The sequence below is a fragment of the Protomyctophum parallelum genome (genome assembly GCF_964188405.1).
Source record: "Protomyctophum parallelum genome assembly, chromosome: 22".
NCBI classification, from domain to species: domain Eukaryota; kingdom Metazoa; phylum Chordata; class Actinopteri; order Myctophiformes; family Myctophidae; genus Protomyctophum; species Protomyctophum parallelum.
This window is the reverse complement of record NC_139714.1, coordinates 10850554-10871387: the sequence shown is the minus strand read 5'-3', so window position 1 is coordinate 10871387 and position 20834 is coordinate 10850554. Positions and strand designations below refer to the sequence as shown.

The following is a 20834-nucleotide window of genomic DNA, read 5'->3' as shown; positions in this document are numbered from 1 at the left end:
TTTGTACTTTTAAACATTTTTTTTTTTAAAGCAATAGGCTACCGCATTAGGCTGCTGTTTCTGCTTAGAATAAAAAGTATAGCATGGTCGATTCATTGCCATGTGAGAGGCATTTGTGTAGAGCTGCTAGAGCAGCAGTGTGTGTGTGTGTGTGTGTGTGTGTGTGTGTGTGTGTGTGTGTGCGCGCGCGCGCGCGTGTGTGTGCGTGTGTGTGTGAGAGAGAGAGAGAGAGAGAGAGAGAGAGAGAGAGAGAGAGAGAGAGAGAGACTGCCAACACAGGACTGCTGCAAGAATCACAAAGAATACGGGCATTGAGTCTGGAGAGAGAGAGAGAGAGAGAGAGAGAAGCGCTACGTCATGGAAAGAGTGACGTCAGGTTTGATTAGGCGCCGAGGGAAGACTAGTGTTGTGTAGGGTGGACTTCATATTCCACACACGCAGTGCAACAACAAAATGATGCACTGTCGAACCGACTGAGGTGCCTTTATTAGCAGCCTGTAGGCTGTGTATCATATGAGATTGAGGAGAGGTTGATCTCTGAATAAACCCCTTATTATAAAGTGCGACAGGGGAGAAGAGGGAGAGTATGAGAGAGAGAGAGAGAGAGAGAGAGAGAGAGAGAGAGAGAGAGAGAGAGAGAGAGGGGGTCATGACGTAACCGTTTCCACAGGCGACTGATATGTTGGCTAAGCCAATGGGGATCTACACCAGGGTCCGTTGGCGTGTGGTAGCTTTTGCCTTCGATTTGCCAGCGCAAGGCACCTTTTTAACTATAGGCCCTGATTTAAAAGAATGCACAATAATAATGATAATGATAAAAAGCCATGCAATCTTTGATATTCAAAATAGACTCAGTGACAGTGTACCATAAGATATTTAAGAGAGCACTCCAATGCAATAGGAATGAAGAAGTAGCCAGCAAACAATGAATATGTCTTTCTAGCAGAGTGGCTCAGAGCCTCATGCCTGATGGTCTCAAAAAGTCAATAGGGATATCTAGTGGTGACTGAAGATGTTGGACTTTCACGCGGGAGACAGAGTTTGAATCCCGGGCTTTACATTGGTGCCGTGACCCGGATGGGAGGAGGTCAAAAGTGGGTTGAGTGTCAGTGCAGAAAAAAACCCAGGAAGAGACGTCTGCAACGGTTGGCTTTTTGCCGCGCCTTGACGCCCAAGTGTGCTTACATACACCCAGAAGCAGAGTGGCTCAGAGCCACTGCATACAGACAGTCACGAAGATGCCAAAAGCCGCGACCGGCAGGCGTATCTTCCAGGTTTTTAGACAGCTGGTGGATGGAAATTAAACTCCACCCACGCAGCAATTTGCAGCGTCTGCAAAGAGTTTCCGGTTATCTGGCCGACGCTGCAAGTTGCCGCGTGGGTGGTGCTTCATTTCCGTCCACCAGCTGTCTAAAAACCCGGAAGCTGCCGCTCGCAGCTTTTGGCATCTTCGTGACTCCACTGTCTGGAAGCACCCAGCCTCTGCCTGATGGCCTCAAAAGTCTTATATCTCCCCCAGTCTACAGGGATATCCTTTTGGTCTAGTGGTTAAGATGGTGGACTTTCACATAGGATATCTGAGTTCGAGTCCCGGGTGTTACATCTTTTCACATGATTTATTTACCTCTGAAGGACAGGCCACAGATCAGTTAGGCTTACATATCTTATATTTGGGGGAATTCTTGACATGAAAATGTTTGAAAGAGTAGGGTAGGCTATGCTACGTGGTTCTCAAAGTGGGGTGATCCCCAGGGGGTCGTTGGGGGATTTCAGTTCCAGGGGGATCCCCAGCTTATTGAATGGTAACTCTCTGAGTGCACTCTATTTGTGTACTCCCAGAGTTATGAGGGTCTGTCCCGTGCAGGCCTTAAAGGAGTAGTACTAGTAGTAGGTGTTTTCAATTCATCTATCATGGTTAAAATGGAGTTTGAAATTACAATGTGTTTGTATGGGGCAGCTACAATGAATGTCAAATGTCTTAAATACTGTATCAAGCAACTTAAAAGGTTGTGGGGTGTTCACAAAACCCTGAGTTTTTTTTAATAATTTTTATCCCACGATTTTGCAACCCAGTTTTTTCACCCAGTGCCAATTATCTAATGTAACCCTGGGCGCTACACGTCCTCTGCCAAACTGGGGGGGGGGGGGGGGGGGGGGGGGGCAGCAGACTGACCTCATGCTCTCTTCTATGCATGAGGAGTCCAATGCTTCTTTTCACCTGACAGGGGGGAGTTTCCCCAGCCGGACATAGCGCGTGGAAGGAACACGTTATTCCGACTAGTTCCTTTCCCCTCCATCAGGCTGGCCAGGGGAGGTAGCTTTAGAGACCAGGATTACTGCATGTTTTTGTGAGGGTACCTACCCCAGGGGACACAGGGAGAACATGCAAACTCCACACAGAAAGGCCCTTTCCGCCTTGGGTATGGGCACTGATGACACGGAGGAGGGAACACACCCCCAGCGCCCACAGCGTCCCCAGCGGGAATCGAACTTTGCACTGCGTTGCGAGCTTGTAAATCGGCTATTTTCACTACTCCTTAATTAGTGTAATATATATATATTTATTTTTATGTATTATGTATTATATACCGGTATGTATTTATTTTGATAGGAAACAAAATAAAATGTGTACTCGAGTCGTGATACATATACAAATTGGTCTGTGACCCACAAATGGTCACAAATGACCCACTGTTTGGGGAACAAACTTTTGGGTAAAACTGTCTATGATTATCATTTTCTTTGACAGGACATGTCGTGGTAAAAGCTACCCTATGCGGCCCGGCGGCCCATCCTCCCTGACGGCGGAGCATCACATGTCCCCTCGCGGTGTTGTGACAGCGCGGCTGGGCGGGGTCTCTTTTCACCTCACATCGGGGCAAAGAGACTAGTCCTTACTGGAGAGGAGAGAGAGACCGAGGGGGAGAGAGAGAGAGAGAGAGAGAGAGAGGGGTGAAAGAGTGAAAGACTGGAAAGAAAGGAGAGAGACCTAAAGAAAGAAAGAAAGAAAGGAAGGAAAAAGAAGGAGAATCCCCTGGGGGTTTGGTTTATCATTTCAGAGAAACGGAGTAAGTATTTTTTTTATTTTTTTGTGTGTGTGAACCATGTCTTTATCTGTGCATTTCAGAATGTTGGAGTGGTTGGTAACGTTGAGTCGGTTTTTGCGACACGACGGTTGTTTTGGGGGGGGGTGAGAGAAGAGTTCAGCGGTTTGCATGTGTTTCTCCTCCTCGGGGTCGGTTAGTCGGTTAGTTAGCAAAAGCTAGCCGCGGTTAGCTTCACGTATAAAACAAAAAAAAACACCCCCACTTGACTGTCTGGACCTGGGACCCCCAGCCAGGCAGCGCCGTCCTCCCGTGCTGGTGTGGAGGGGGGGCGAACATTTGGCGAAAAATAGCAGCTCTACAAGATCATAGTGGGTCGCATTGCGACGCGTCGTGAGCTTGTAGACTGGGGTTGGTTGTTTGTTTTTTTGGGGGGGGGGGGGGGGGGAGTGGGTTTTTGGTGTAGAGGGAAATACTACAGGGTAAGTAATATAGGTTGAAGTGCTCACACACACACACACACACACACACACACACACACACACACACACACACACACACACACACTAGACAGACAGACCCCCGCATAGACTGACATTGATTTATTTGGGGGGGGGTGCTTCTTGTTTTCTATATCCTGGAGGTGAAAGACGGTCTGGGTAGGGGCCCCTGGGGGCCTCGTCGTCCCATTGCTATGTTATCAGACACATTGACCGTTACTGGCAACCGGTACCAAGTACCAGGCCCAGTACAGTACTGTGCCAGTAAGAAGTTGCCGGACTTGACAGTTGGTTCTGAAGCCCCCACCTACCCTTTTTGTTGTTGCACAGACTGGGTTGTTTCTTTGGCAAATGCTATATCAGCGATATTGTGCAGACAGTGGACACCCTTTGGAGGTTGAATGTGTTCAAATGAAGTTCAATGTCACTGATCAGCACCAAGGGACTGACGTTATCTGTTGAATGAAACCCATGCCACTCTCATCAATTAGCTCAGTTAAAGCCTAATTATACTCTGTAGTACAACAGTGTTGCTCGCTTGCCAGAAAGAGCAGAGCTCTGTGAGCTTGTAGATCTTATCTTCTCTTTTTGTCAAGTGACACCCTCCTGTGGTGGAGCCTACATAAATGCATACATGTAAATGCCCCTCCATTTGTGAATGAGGGGGGTGGGAGTTAATATGAACTTCCGAGACCACAAATGAATGAATGCTGACAAAATACCAGTTCACATAGTACCCGCAACAATCTGAAACCATGTGAGCAATGAATGTTAATGAGCTGAAGTACGTATAACATTTCTTCAATACTAGTTTTCACATTTAAATAATTGCACATGTATTTTTTATATAAAACACACTACAACCCTGGTCCCTGACTGTTTTCACATACGGTACCTATGATATGATAGTCAGACATGTCGCCATATTCCACCTCGTAATGAAAACCACTTTCTGACGTCCCCGGAGACCTTTGTGTACCAACAGCCATTCAATGGAATCGGTTCTGTAAGCAATCATACTATTGGTGCTGCTTGTTGTGACGTCACCCATTCCTGGCAAATATACAAATGTAATGTGTGACAGTGTGCACAGCACAGGAGATGACGTATGCGTGCACGGTGGAATGCCGAATGGTTGGGTCAGCATCACCAATGCCTGATCTGGTGGGGCTGAACTTTTGTAATATTACAGCAGTTGGTTGAATTTGTTAATTGAATGATTCCTCGGCCATTAAACAAGCAGCCCCACAGATTTAGCAACAGCACTTACTTTTTAATTTGTTGTCTTTCGCACAAATGAGCTACCGCTGGCTTATCGTGTAAGTAAACCTGTGCTCCCAGTATATCCATAGTGGATTGTGTGGGAGTTTAACACTTGATCTTACACGTGCTTAGCTTCGGATGCCATCTGTATTATAAAAATGCACTTGACACGACCACCAGTCATAGCAAGTGTTGCCAAATCTACCAAAACCTTTTAAAGGTCACTTAATGAGAATGCAATGAATTAATATATACAGCCTACACAGCCAGTGAAAGCTACTAGCTTGTATATTATTGAATGTCACTAGCATATATACATACTACAGACATTGAACATTACTTGCTCATATGTTAATACCCTGGGGTTTTGCTGTTGGTGAAATCTCCCTGCCATGAATCTATTCAGTTGACAAGAAAATCAGTTAAGATAATGTCAGTCTCTAAAGCCAGCAAACTCTGTATTGTATCTCTCTGAGGTCAGCTATAAATGCTGTCTGCCTTATCAAAGTCACTCCTTGACTAATCTGTTATACCAGGAAAGTTGGGCATGTTCTTTAGTTATTGTACTGGTACTGCAACATGGAAAGTATACTCTATTGTGCTGCAGTGCTGATACATTCCACTCCAATTCCCCCCACATAGTATTAATACATTTTCCTAAACAAGCAAACCATGTGCTATCGATCCAACGTGATCGGGCTAGACGGTCCATTACATCGCTCCCCTCTCTCACTAACGTTATTACCTGCAAAGCTTCCATATTGGCGTGAATGCAGTCACTGAGCACCGAAGGGATCATCCTTATCCAATTAAATGGCACCCAGCTTGTTGCACTGCCCGGCTGCTTTGTCTCTCTGTAATCACTTATGAGCTTTGAGATAATTAATGCTGTCCTATCCTGTCACTTTAATGAAATGCGTCTCTTGTCCGCTAGTTTCAGTCTACCGCGTTGAAAAGTAATTTGGATGTGCCTGGTGTGGGTCAAACTGAGTTGAATTAAACGGCATTGTAGTTTTTACTGGCTAGCTGTGTCGATCAGATAAGCAAACGTCACTATCAATTAATTATGTATTGGTCATGCTATTACTATGATACAATCATATACAAGCAGCAATTACCACTTATCCATACATGATTAAGCTGTTTCACATTAAATACAAATTGTAGTATTTAAGATAATCTTTTTTTTGTGTGTGTGACTGTGATAGAAATTGATCACAATTCTGGAAAAAAGCTATTTTGTGAATATCATGTGGAAATGATTCTTGAAGTTTAGGCAATTCTCACTGATATTGGATGTTGTTTGCTACATTATTGTGTTTAATGATTCACTCAAACCCAACAGTAACACAATCTATGGCTGCATCTGAGGCCTTTGAACCCAAACTGTCACTGTCACTCAACCAACCAGGTTAGCAGGTGACAGAATACCAGATAGGTAAATGTTTGAGCTTCATGTAGGTGCTGTCATGATTATGGCATAATCGCCTGGTCACAATTATTTGAGCTAATTGCAATATTTTCTGCTTAACCATTCCCATTCACTCTAGATGAAGTTTACAGATATGTCATATTTCCAACATTATTTCCACGTTGTTCACAGCTTTTTAGCCACTTTTAACCTGGCATCTCTATTTTGGGCCTTTATGGCAAAGAATGACAACAATTGCAAACAAATGGCAGATCTACAATACGAGCTATTACCATAACTTGTTGATCCTCATAACTTGTAGATCTTTACAGTGTCTGCATAGCATGTCCTGTAGCTTATCTGCATAGCTTCACAACACCTCACATTGCGACTGTACCGGTCATTGTCAGTCATTTCTTTAGATATTTACATTATTTCATTTGTCATAACTTCCCTGTGCAATGTTTGTCTAGCAAGGCAAACTGAAATGACAGTTATAATGTTTTGCAGTGCACAGCTACCTCATTTGTGTTTGCTGTTATTTTGTCGTTCTGTACTGTATTTGTTTTCTGATTGGCTGTCTAGTGTGTTATCTGGCTCGAAATTAACTAACTAATGAACATAACTTGTCCTTCTGGCTTTCTTGTAAGTTGTTATGGAAATGTCTTAGAAGCAAGCAAGATATTCTGACCCATGTGGTTAGTGTGGTTCAGCTGGTTAGCTCTTGTCCTAATTAAATTGGTAGACTGTAACGCCACCCTTAAGATAATATCACTAGGGTTTCACTGTTTAGTGCACTGCATTTCAGCTTCATTACACTTGCTTAATAGTACTTGTTTTCTATTAACCTAATATTCTATAGGGCGCTCGGCTGGCACCGTGCAGGGATGGGGATTGTTGTCGCTTTATGTAGTCTTCTACGGGCTGGGGTGGCACGGCTGTCACCGGGGAATGCTGAACGAGAGGAGCAGGTATATCGTCCTCCCGGTGGGGGCTCCTCATTGGCAGTGCTACAGTAGGTGAGCCAGTTGGGTACAACACCAGTGGCAACACAAATGTGCGGCGAGGAATTAATTGGCAAAAGTTTAGTGTCTAGTACACCATGGGGTCGCAATGGGTCCCTAAGGCCAAATCGAATGTGTTCAGATCTGAGGCATCAGGCTAGTCTCCTGCAGTAGGTGCGTTTTAAAGCCTATCCTGGACGGGAGTCTCCAGACTTAAAAACAGATAAATGACTAAACTGGGAGAAAAAGGGGAGAAAAAAAAGTTTTTGCCTACTCAAAAAAAGGGTTAAATCAATCACTGTTCCTTCACATGGTATCTACATTGAGACTCGACTTTATTCTGTACAGCGTGATGCATACGCTTAACAGGCAGTGAAAAGCTCTTAACTCTTCCTGACTCATCATACCCAGTCCCCTCCCAGATGTTTAACAGGTCCATTAATTTCACTTTCATGCTCCACTCCTCAATCAATTAAATGTAGGCTGTGCCCTATGTGTACCAGACATTTGTGACATAATATATTAAAGTAGATTGTTATAATGCATCTAATTAGATGGGGATAACTTCTAATCAGCCCATGCGACCGTCAGTCAATGCTCAGCGGTAACCGAGTAAGCTCCTTTGAAGCAGAAGTATTGTTTATGTAAAGGAGCAAGCAGCCATTGTGGGTTATTAATCTAAGGTGACATTCAAGCCATGTAAACTATCATTGAGATGCTAAATATAGTCTGCTGCTGTACTATTGAGCACATTGTAATGATGGCACTATTTTCTCGCATTGGGTGTGTTACATGTGATTTCTGTCTTTTGCACTGCAAAAGGCAAAGGTTATTTCGCTCAGTGGTTTGAGGACAGCAGGTCTGAGTCATGCCTCACTCCCCAATTTAGCCCATTGAACCCAAAATGGCAGCTAAGACCCGAGAGCAGTTAAGGTTAATTTGCTGTTTCAGAACACACTGCTATCATTATAGATTCACGCAGAGCTTGGTAGACATGTGCATATGCGATACATGGTTGAGTATAATATAGTCTGTGGCTAAGTGATTAGTAAGGCAGTAGAATTTTAAGTTGCTCTGGGTTAACATGAGCAATTTCTTGTTGTTGTTAAGACATTCATACTTGGTTTTCACCACTGAGTAAGTAAGTACATCAAGTTGTCATTTTAGCTCAGCCAGCATGGCTAGCAATGCTGGCAGTCATTCTTAACCATTTCCAACTGTGCGTCCCTATTTTGGGCATGTCATTAAGGAAAATAGTTTAAAAAGGATATATTCTTGTCCAGCTTTGAGGGTCTGTGTAAACGCAAACATTGAAGACAAATGTGCGTAAACACAAACATTGACGACAAATGTGCGTAAACACAAACATTGACGACAAATGTGCGTAAACACAAACATTGACGACAAATGTGCGTAAACACAAACATTGAAGACAAATGTGCGTAAACACAAACATTGAAGACAAATGTGCGTAAACACAAACATTGACGACAAATGTGCGTAAACACAAACATTGACGACAAATGTGCGTAAACACAAACATTGAGGACAAATGTGCGTAAACACAAACATTGAAGACAAATGTGCGTAAACACAAACATTGAAGACAAATGTGCGTAAACACAAACATTGAAGACAAATGTGCGTAAACACAAACATTGAAGACAAATGTGCGTAAACACAAACATTGAAGACAAATGTGTGTAAACACAAACATTGAAGACAAATGTGCGTGAACACAAACATTGACGACAAATGTGCGTAAACACAAACATTGAAGACAAAAGTGCGTAAACACAAACATTGAAGACAAATGTGCGTAAACACAAACATTGAAGACAAATGTGCGTAAACACAAACATTGAAGACAAAAGTGAGGACACGATTGGGTGGGAGATGTGCCATTGGTTGAGAGTGAGATGATGTATACTGATAAGAGCGCCCCTCACTTCACACGGGTGTGATTTTTTTAATTATAGGATACATTTTCCAATTACGTCCTATTAAGAGTGGTTAATGGAAGATGGTTAACTTCTCTGGAATGGAATGTCTTTATTCTGTGATCCAGCCAATCATGCAAGTGTTTGTTGACATTCTTTAAATATTGTCAGATCAACAAAAGAACTTTATTTGTATTCAGACATACCCATCTAAAAGCACAATGGGGCAGTAGATCAGTTTTGTCTGAAAGCATAACAAATCCAGGTGGTTCTTCGATGTATCCTTATTACAGTGCTTTTATGAATGCTCAATTCTGATTGGTCAAATGTGGTGGTCTGGAGTCTGTAGGAGGACGGATAGGAGTTCAACAATTGTGTGTGTGTGTGTGTGTCTAACAATCTTTTTCAATGTCGCCTACCTATAATTACATGCCCATAATAGGAAATCTATGTTGAACGTCACGTGGCACATATTTCTGTCACTTTCTAAACAAAACTTATTGGGTCTCTCAGTGATGCAAGTTAAATGCTTGTCGTGCTCTACCAGTGGTTAAGACCCCCCCCCAAAAAAAGACGTTTGCCCGGAACCCATAGTGAAAATCGCATATCTACACCACGTTGTGAGCTTGTAGATCAGCTATTTTCACTACTACTTAAAATTATTGCTAATGAATTACTCATGACCCATACAAATTGATCTGAAACAGTGCTCTAAATGGTCATGATGCTATTGCAGTAGTAGCGGGGGGGGGGGGGGGGGGGGGGCAGGGGGGCACAGCAAGGTCAGAGTGGTTCAGCAAATGCCTGGCAGGTCAGCAGACCCAGGCCACAGTGTCGACTCTGAGTGTTACTGAGGACAAAAAGAACCCAGAGGACTGAAAGCAATCATTGAATTTGATTTTAATTCAAGAGAAACTTTGCTTTTTTTGCTTTTGTTTTCTTCATTTTTTGAAAAAAACAAACAAAAAATGTAGGAAACCAAAAATAAAGTACCCATAAAAATGTGTCCGCGACCCACAAATGGGTTGTGACCCAGTGTTTGGAAACCAGTGTTCTAGAACAGTGGTTACCAAACTTTTTCATATCAAGGACCCCCAAATTGACACTGCTTAGTACTTAGCCTGCTGAACCCCATTTGAAAATTATGTGCCAGGGACCCCCATAAGAGGGGGGAGGGGGGGGGGGGGGCACTCTATGTTGGTTTCCCAAGTTGTACTTGGCACACAGGAAATTGTTTTTATGTTATTTAAATTTGGGAATAAGAGGAATGAGATTATATTGTGGTACGTGTAGTGTTGTATCATGGTGTACATTTATTTGTGTTCAGGTGTGCCCAAAATAGGTGAACATTGTCTGATACTGATGTGTATAAAGATAAATAAAATGAGAGATGTCAGACTGATATCGGTCAGGCTCTTCTTACAAGTTACTACTGACAGTAAAAGGGCATTATAACCGCTGAATAAAAGGAAGCCTGTTGCATTCTTATTAATGCTTTGATAAAGTTCCACTTTGTCACTCCGTGGTACTAAAAAAAAAACACCATTGTAATCTGATGCGCCAATCTGATGTGCCCACGTCTTTCTAGAAATGAGTCACGAACTCAGTCAGAAGTGTGCCTTTAGAGAGGGTGACATGACACCCCTGCTCGGACTGCTGTATGCGCTATGCGTCCTGTCCGTATGAATTGGCAGGGTGACAGTGGCTGAGAGAGCTATGTAGAGGTTCCCAGCCTCTGGTGTGAAGTAGACCCCTCTCAGAGCTACATGCCAGACTTTTGCACAAGGAGTCCTGGGTGCCTCTCTGCATGTACCCTCTCCACATTTACACGGTCTGACCCACTTCAGAGGCGGCCAGTGTTTGAGGGGGAGGGGGCAAGTCTAGGGGAAGCTAAAAATACTGCCCGCCTCCCACACACACACACACACACACACACACACACACACACACCCCTCCGGCAGCTCCAATGTAGAGGGATCCCTGGAATCGCTATCCTTGACTTCCATCGTGTTGTTGGCACATAGTAGCACACAAAGTGCCAGAGGGTTTCCTAGATTGGGGACATAACTGAGACATAGTGTAGGACTTGGCTAAGATGTCCACCTTTTGTCATCTTTGTAAACCTCTCTCTGCTTCTCTGAGTCTCTCCCTCTCTCTTCTGTTTCCCCTCAGCCCTTGTTTTGGGTGGTTCTTCGGTCTGTTCTCTGGCTGTGGCGGAGAAGGTCTCATTTTGGTACTAGTCTCTGACTCTGGTGTTTTTCGGTACCCCCCCCCTCTCTATATCTGCGTTAACAGTTGCTGCGGTGTGCAAAGAGTTAAACACAACCCCCTCTCTGTCATTGTTCGACCCGTACAGACGCCAGCTGTTGGCTCGGAGATCCAATCACAATGATTTTCCACTTGTTGTGACATGTGACCTGTTCCGCAACCCGAAACTGTCACCGCAGAGCAAATGTTGGCACTACACCTTCATCTTGGCGATGCCGCTCATGGGGGTGGGGTGTGTGTGTGTGTGTGTGTGTGTGTGTATATGTGTGTGTGGGGCGGGGGGGGGGGGAGGCAGGACAGGAACCTGCTTTCTTTGCTTTAAGTCACTTGTAACCTATACTTTGCCTGTGTAGAATCCAGGACAACTCAATTATCGCAGGTGTTTGGTGTTCTGGCAAATGGTTCTCGAAGTTGGATCCGGGGACCTTTGGGGCAGTGGTCTTTGAGGGGGTCCCAGGGAGAACACTTGAGCCCTATTTCATTTTTCATTTTTCGGCATTTCGAAAATAGACAATCTTTTCAAATGGGGGTCTTGAGCCAATACCTGTTTGAGAATCACTGGTTTAGAAAGGAACAAGGCATTCAGAACATGATGTGACAAATTCACTCCACTGAATCGACGGGAATTGTCGGCGTTAAGTCGGAAATCGTAAAGCATGATTGTACGAAAATAGCCGATCTGCAACAGCACAAGCTCGCAATGCATCACGACCTGTTGGAGGGAGATTGTAGATCGGCTATTTTAGGCACGCAAAACACTGGCGCGCAACCAGCTATAACTCAAGGCATTAGTCACACCAGAGCACAATCGGAGACAAACGGGTGTCTTTCAGCCCATTCTGACATTTACAGTCTAAAAGTAGTTCAAGTTCCATTTCAGCTTCAGTAAAAGTTTCACTTGTTTTCTTTCTCTTTTTTTTTCTGATTATCATAAGAAAACACCATGTGAAATGTCTTGTTGGTGGAGACCTCGGCATGCTTTAAAGGCCTCACCCTAAACTTGTGGCCAGCGCAAGAGGTATTTCCCCCCTTCTCAATTGGCTTCCCTGCCACCTCAGAAATGCACCCAACCCTGCAATTATGTAGTGTAATGAATAATAAATCCTGTCGCTTTTTCCGTGGCAGATGGCCTCCAAAATACAGTTTCAGCATGTGACAGAATAGTTTCCAAGAATCTCAACGGAATAAGGCTGTGAGCGTTTGTTCGCTAAGTCTAGCTGGAGGTAGTGTATAAAGGACTGCATTGTTTTGTTTTCCCCCACTCGTGTTGCATCTGTTGCAGTTAAAAGTCAGTGCAGTGAGTAGTATTTGATGTTCAGGGTAAGGGCTGTCGCCGTAATGACATTTTAGTTGATGATTAATGGTCTTACAGATAATGGTGCTTAATGATTTAATTGTTTTGGCATTGAACAGTGACCATTTTTAACACATAATTTGCGATTAGCTCAAATACAAAGAAAATGTAATCGTTAATCGCAATTATTTGTGTGACAATTAATCGTCAACTAGAATGTGTAATCGTGACAGCCATACACGTGAAAGAAGATCTGCAACGATTGATTTAATTTTATTAATTGAATAATGCACACACACACACACACACACACACACACACACACACACACACACACACACACACACACACACACACACACACACATTTATATTACTCCCAAACATCACACACACTATATCCCCCTGGTGGAGACCTGTGCCCAGAAGGGCACTTTTTCTAGTTCGCTTTGATTTGATTGAGTTTATTCCAAGTATTTTTTTTATAATCTACTAAATTGATTCCTTATTAACTGTTTGCGGCCCTTATTACTCAATTTTCTCCGACCCTTGAACGCAGGGTGGCAAACGCTCCTCTGACCTCGCAGCCCCCGCCGTTGAACGAATCAGCCTTACCATGTTCGGCTGATTACAGCTCTCATTAGAATGGACTCTCCTCTCTGTGCAGAGCACCGCTGTGCGGATCCCCCCTGATGCCTCAGATAAGTCTTAATTAGATTAAACCGGAGGCTTTTCCTGAGGTAATCAGTCAGCTGGCCCTGGCTCACCACCATGATGTAGGCTTAGCGGTACGAGAGGAACTACCGTCCCGTGTGCACTCGAAGTTAGGGTATAGGACCCGGTTCTTTTTCAGACCCGGCTCCGAGATTCAAGAACCGGAATCGGTTCCAACGTATTTTGGAACAGTTTTTTTTAATCACACTGTCAAGAGCTGGCTATGTGGACTTGACATCTGTTATGCAATAGAGGGGTATGCACATGCATACACATACATAAAGTGAATGGCAAATCAAAGTGAGTTTAACGTCATTTAACCCATTCTGTTACGGGAACCCCTTTTGGTGTTTTAACTATTGAAAAATAGCAGATCTACAACCTCGTAGCGCGCCACCGAGTGGCGCGCTACGAGCTTGTAGGCAGTTGTAGGTCTGCTATTTTTGAAAAATCGTGAAAATGCGGCACAAATCTTTGAACATATATTCTTTCAGAAGACTTTCAAGGCCAGAAAGTATTTTCTGCCACTCCCGTCAGTAGGCGTTCCCGCAAAACTAAAGGGTATGATGATGTCACACGCGCATACCCTCTATTACAATAGCGGTGGTTCTCAAACGTCTTGGTTTCACTCTGAGAGTGTACAAATCGTTAACCCATTCTGACCTGAGATCAGATTCTAGAAATGTCAGTCGCTCTTCGAAAATAGCAGACCTACAAGCTCGTATCGCGCCACTCGGTGGCGCGATATGAGCTTGTAGATCTGCTATTTTTCAATAGCTAAAGCATAACATGATGCTGACACCAAAATGGGTGCCCGGTCAGAATGGGTTAAAATCCAAAAGGCTTCCAACCCTATCCTCGCGGTGTCAGACTTTGTGTTGTTGGAGAGGTCTTCTTCTCTGTGGTGTGTCTGTAGGCGGAGAGTCTGTAGGCCTGATCGGCTTCCGTTCTACTATTTCAGTGCCTCGTCCAGACGCTGAGATGGCTCAGCGTCTGGACTCCCTCGCTCAAGGACCCCCTGGAGGTCCCCGAACCCCACTTTGAGAACTACAGCGATGGTGAAGGAAATGAACCGCTATATCCTATTATTCAGACTGAGCTACTGTACTATTATGACTGACTGGCAGTTGGAATGTTAAGTCGGTAAGTCGTGATGACCCTCCTCCGAGCATCTCAAAGCTAACCTAATACGAGATGTTGGCATTAATGTGCTGCGGCTGAACGAGTCTGATATTGTGCTCTAATCCATGTGAAAAGAAGAGGACGGCTGAGTTTATCGAATGATTGGTTTCCCTCTTTCCTTTTTAATTGAGATTCTTTCCCTCACTCTATTTGCAGGTAGTGTGTGTGTGTGTGTGTGTGGGTAATGATGTTACAAGCCTTTCCAGTCCACTGGTATGTCGTGCTGTTGAAACGCCACACGCAATATCCTCAGACAAAAGAACAGATCACAATAGGCTATAGAAACATAGTAGCCTTGGATGTCATTACAATTTCCGTGTGTGTGAGACCGTGTGCGACTGTGTGTGCGCGCAACAGACTCTACTGCTGAAAATCCCTCATACATCTATGTAGAAGTTACACACGTCTCCGTGAGTGTGTGTGCCTTGATAACCGGCCGACCGAGCAGCTTCATATTCAGCGGGCGTATCGGCACCGATGCTGCCGGGGGGAGTGTGCAGTGGGTTGGATGACAGCGGTTCTCCGCACACACGCGCCACTATTGCAATGCAAAGTCATTATTTGTTGAGAACCGATGTCCGTTGCTCCGAAAATGACGGCGTGTGAATGACGGGGTACTTCTTCGTGTCACCAAGTACAAGGTGTCAGTCACCAATTATTACATAATCGCCTAATTATCTGAGATAATCGCAATCATTTTTTGCATAATCGTCAATCTTTGACCATTTCCATGTTGAAAAATGTCCATACATGTACTGTACTGTACTGTACTGTACTGTACTGTACTGTACTGTACTGTACTGTACTGTACTGTACTGTACTGTACTGTACTGTACTGTACTGTAGACTTGGAAATAAAACTAGTGTTGACTAATCATTACAAGTAGCTCTTTTTTATGATCAGTACTTTATTTTACATAAAAATACACAAAACATAAGACCTACAATACAAACACAAGCAACAACAGCAGAGTATGTATTCATGGATAGACAATTAAGATAGATAAGATAAACAAAAAAAAATAAAAAAAAGGAAAAAAAAAGGAAAAATCAAATTCAAATGTGAAAATAGTTTATATTATTTACACGACCAAACGCAGCATCATCAACCGTATCATAATGTGTAGTAATACAATAAATAATCAAGAGGGCATTGCCTGACCATGGATCACACCAAGGGACCTGCAACATGACTGAGGAACACGTCCCACTTCAGATCATATTTATCCAACTGATTATTCATCTTAAAGAATAACCTCTCCAAAGCAGCCACAGTACCGAGCTGAGTGAACCATACATGTGCTGGAGGTAAAACCTCAGACTTCCATTCCTTAACAATGATCTTCCTGCCCACTATTAATGCTGTTTGAATCCAGTCAGCTAGAGGTGCAGGGAGGTGTTTTAGTGGCGATGGATCACCCAGAATAAAGGGAGCCGGTGTATAAGGAATATCCTGGTTTGTGATATTATTATTATATTCTCATGAATAGCACACCATAGCGTCTGTACCCTAGGGCACTCCCATAATACATGAATAAGTGTACCGAGGTCCTCATCACACCTCCAGCAAACCGGACTATCTCTGAGCTTAGCCTTGAACAATCTTCTCGGAGTCCAGTAGACTCTATTCATTATTTTAAATTGAACTAATCTGGTTCTAAGTTCACGGGACATCTTCTTTGAGTTCCGTAGAATCATCTTCCATTCACCGTCAGTAAAGGATTGATTTAAAATTAAATCAACCTCCCAAACACTCTTTACGCTTGAGGGCTGACCTTGGTGTGCTATCATAATTGAATAATATGTTGACGCCTCATGCCCAGTTCCAAATATTGCTAACACTGTTTTCAAAAGATCAAACTCTGTCGGCATATTGGGGTGAGCTCTTACATTTGTCAATAGTAAATGCCGAATTTGAAGATATTTCCAGAAGTGATTACGTGGAAGACCATATTGATCAGCAAGTTCTTTGAAACTTTTAAATGTATCTCCCTCATACAAATCTTTCAGAGCCACAATACCTCTTTCTACTCATAGATTCCAAATGAATGGTCTTCTATCAATAAGGAGTTTGGGATTCAGCCAAATACTGGAAGATGGGTTAAGGTATAAGTTAAATTTGAAAAAAGCGACATTCTCTTCCACACCCAACGTAAGTGGAGAAAAATGGGATGGTCACTAACAACCTCAGGTAGTTGAGCAGTGGTAAAATATACCAAAGGTAGGCTAACAGAGAAGTGGTTCTCTATCTGAGACCACGGCGGGGCTCGTTCAGGAGGGAAAGTAGCTCTTATTTTGATGAGGAAGTCAGAGGACAGGAAGTCCGTTTCAGTTGTAAACGGGCTACGATGACAACGGAAAGGGAAAGTTAATGTTGAGCTCAGCTGTAAACCACGTTAGCGAGCATACTATGTCTGTCACTATACTGTCACTTAAACAATGTAGGTTACACACGCTGGAATTGCTAGTGATAAACGGACAGCTGCTGCTAGTGGGATCCTCCTACAAATACTGTCTGTGACTATAGGTGTACTACTGTGTAGCTTTGCATCTGTTGCATCTGCCCGTGTGAATGCAGCATAACGTTGTGGCAGGATACGAACGTCCGTTCCCCCCCCCCCCCCCCCTGTGCACACTAAACTACATGGCCAGGTGCTCCTTTGAGTACTAGCCCAAAATAATAATGTGCAGTGTGCACCCCTGTCACCCCTAGGAGTGGTTGCACCACTCAAACATTGCAGAGATAGCAGATCTCCAAGCTTACAACATGTCACTTTGTGATGTGTTGTCCACGGTGTCTTGTAGGTCGGAGACGAGTCTAGTCAATTTGTTGTTGACGTCTTCTTTGAGGTCTGCCATATCTTTGCGCACTCGTTCAGAAAGAGTCTCTTTAAAGTCCTCCAGCTGCTTCCTAACTTCGGTCCTCATGGCTTTGATATCGGCGTGTATCGCGTCCATACTTGCACCAGTCACATTTCACTTAACCCATACAGGACGGGAACCCTTAGCTATTGAAAAATAGCAGATCTAGAAGCTCATAGCGAGCTTGTAGATCTGCTACGTTTAGAGAAAGTAGCCGATCTGCAGGTTCTCATTATGTCTGCGATGCATTGAGAGCTTGTAGATAAAATGTAAAAAAAAGCTAATTGGAGCATTCAAAGCAATTATGTTCAGAAGCGTCTTCCATAAAACCCTAATATATTTTATATTTCATATAAAAGGACAGGCTAATTTGGCTAAAGCCTCAATCTGTGATATCTGGCTGTACAGTATGTAGAACAGCAGGAACAAGGACTAAAATATCATAATTTTACATCATAATTATGTTAATTGTTTAGGAAACGGAGCGTGTGTGTGTGTGTGTGTGTGTGTGTGTGTGTGTCCTTAAGTATAGACCAGACGGGACCAGACGTATTTTTAAATTCTGCTGTCTGCCTGTTCCTCAGTTCAAAACATCCAAGAGTTGTTCATTTTCCCACGCTGCTCGTCAACGCAGACGAGCCATTTTTTTTTTGCGCTCAAGAGTTGTGTATCATGTAGCCCTCGCCCTAGCCCTTGCCCCGTGACCCCCAGGACCCCCGCGGTTCATCTGTACCGCTTATAGAAAGGGATGCAGTCTGTGTCTGACATGCACCACCACCTCTTGTTCACTAGATCGCCAAGATTATTATCACACCGTTAACATCTAACCGCTTGAACCCCCAGCATCCATATTGGCCAACAATAGCCGATCTGCAAGCTCACAGCAAGTGTGATTATCATTATGTTAGACAGCCTACATACGGATCCGACGTGCACGCACGCACACTTATTACTCATTGTTCTGCTCAAAATTCGGTGTTTGGAAGGTTATTATTCCCTGTTCTTACATCGTGTGGACCAAAACGACTCCTTTGCGGGTTTGACTGGCACTGGCCTCACGGTCCCGCCTAGTGTAACAGGAGGGAATGTGTGAAAAATGGCAGATTCACAAGGTTGTAATGCAATGCATATCTGCTGTTTCTGAACATTTTTGAAAAGGCACGACACCTTTTCAGATGGGGATCCGTGCCCAAATATGTATTTATTTGGCGGTCTTTGGCACAACATTTTGTGAACGACTGGTCTACAACATAGGGTCGTATGTAACTATCAGAACTTGTCCCATATCAGTTGCCTTAAGTGCTTAACATGTTTATACGTGCAACAAAACTTGTTTCTGTGGTTTCAGACACTAATTTAGTCTCCCTTCTGTTTTCCTCTGTCTTTCAGATCCTCGGCCGCGTGTGCGCGAGTGTGTGTGTGTGTGTGTGCGTGCGTGTGTGTTTATGCGCGCACGCGTGTGTGTGTGTGTGCGTGTGTGTGTGTGTGTGTGTGTGCATGCGCGGCGGCGGTGGTGGCGGCGGCGTTCGTTTCATTCCCTGGCTCCGTGGATGATCCTCAAGTCAACATGAAAGAATAAGGAATTGGTCTGTCTGTCTGAGAGGAGGAAATGGCTTTCTTTGATCTGTACCAGCCGCGCTACCTGGTGTCCGCCTGCCTCTGAAGGCCTCCCAGCCCATCGGAAGCCGTTTATGGGAACTACAACCATCGCGGCGGCCGCTCTCTCTCGGATTTAAGTTTTTACTTTTATTTTTTCTTCCCAGGACGCCGTTTTCCGTTTTCCGTGTTTTTTCTTTTTCTTTTGCCGAAGCGGCGGCGGCGTCAGTCGCTGCGGCAGCAGAGCAGCGACAAGGCGGACGACGGCGAGCGAAACAAAATGGCGAACAACTCGTACAGCGGCGTGAAGAACTCCACGATGGATTCCAACAACCACGCGGCGGATTTTGGCGTGAGCCTCAAAGACCTGCGCTCGCTCATGGAGCTGCGGGGCCCCGAGGGCCTGGGCAAAATCGCGGAGTCTTACGGGGATGTTCGGGGACTCTGCAACCGCTTGAAAACGTCCCCCACAGATGGTAGAGTACACACACTCTTCTCTCTTTGCAAGGCTTCATTCATACTCTAGAACACTCTAATTTCAGTGGAGCACACACACACACACACACACACACACACACACACAGGTGTTTTTTTACTGGTCGCTTTGGGTGCTGTTGGGATGTATTCAATCACAGTGCTTATCAACATTTCCAAATTGATTAAACCACTGGATTAAACTTCTCAGTCAGACTGATTTCAGTCATTTGGATTCAATGTCTAACTCTTGGCTTTTCCTAAAAAGATGAATTATGTAGTAGCTCACAAGTATCGTGGCACTTTGTGAGCTTTGTTTTTTTGGGGGTGTACAACCCAAATATTGAATGGGGTTTATATCCCAAAACCCATGTGGGCTGGGAAAGTCAGGCCACGTACAGTAATTATATATATTAAAGTTATTGTGAGATTAAAGATACTTTTGAATTGATCAAACTTGAAGCAAATTCCATAAATTCCTATCACAAATCACAGATGGAGATTAGTTGGGACCGAACAAAACATTTCTGCCGTGAGATCTATCTGTCCATAGTCTTGTCTTTCTTTTCTTTAAATCCATGTGTGGGGATGCAGACGTGGGGGCCTAAACACATAGTTTGAGAGTCCTGTCATCCACCTTACCTTGACATCACCGCCTTGGAAAGCTCATATGCCAGACAGGTGGCGCTGACCCTGGGCCAGTCCTGCTCTATTTCTGGGGCCTGTGGATATGTCCCTCGCGTTCACCCCCCCCTCCTCCCCACTCTCTCTCTCTCTCTCTCTCTCCCCCTTTTCACCTCTGTGTATGTACGTGTGTGTGTGTGTTTGAAATGAATTACTATACGTGTAAGGACCAAACGGAAAGTATGGTAGACCTTTGCAACATGCAACTACCGTACTTGCAAGTTGCAAAAGGGTTACATGTTGCAAAAAAATGTGCATTGATGTGGTCTGCCCTTCATACTTGGTCACACAAACTGGAAAATACTCGATCTACAACCTCTCACTTGTTGCGATCTGCTATTTTTCGGCATGAGGTAAAACAAAAATTAAATAGCCCAAAATGTTTCAAAATTACATTCATGACAACCGTCATCTAAATTGTTGATGTCCTCACAAGTATAGTAATGTGTGTGTGTGTGTGTGTGTGTGTGTGTGTGTGTGTGTGTGTGTGTGTGTGTGCGCGTGCGTGTGCGCTGCAGACAGACCAGCTGTCTGCCTGGGCACAGAACCAGGCAGGTCAACGTTCCCACATGTGGGGACAAATCAGGAAGGGTGTAAAT

General features: G+C 44.1%; 1 protein-coding gene across 3 annotated transcripts in view; it reads left to right on the top strand.

Moving 5' to 3' along the window:
• Positions 1–2911: 2911 nt before the first annotated feature.
• The window catches only part of LOC310853490 (plasma membrane calcium-transporting ATPase 1-like), an 89835-nt gene continuing 71912 nt past the window's right edge, over positions 2912–20834 (top strand). For all 3 annotated transcript variants that reach the window (XM_083757848.1, XM_083757847.1, XM_083757849.1), the window contains exons 1-2: positions 2912–3068; positions 18871–19553. In XM_083757848.1, the coding sequence (XP_083613974.1) occupies positions 19358–19553 (196 nt within the window). In that variant the 5' untranslated portion in view covers positions 2912–3068; positions 18871–19357. The remainder of the gene's footprint in view (positions 3069–18870; positions 19554–20834) is intronic.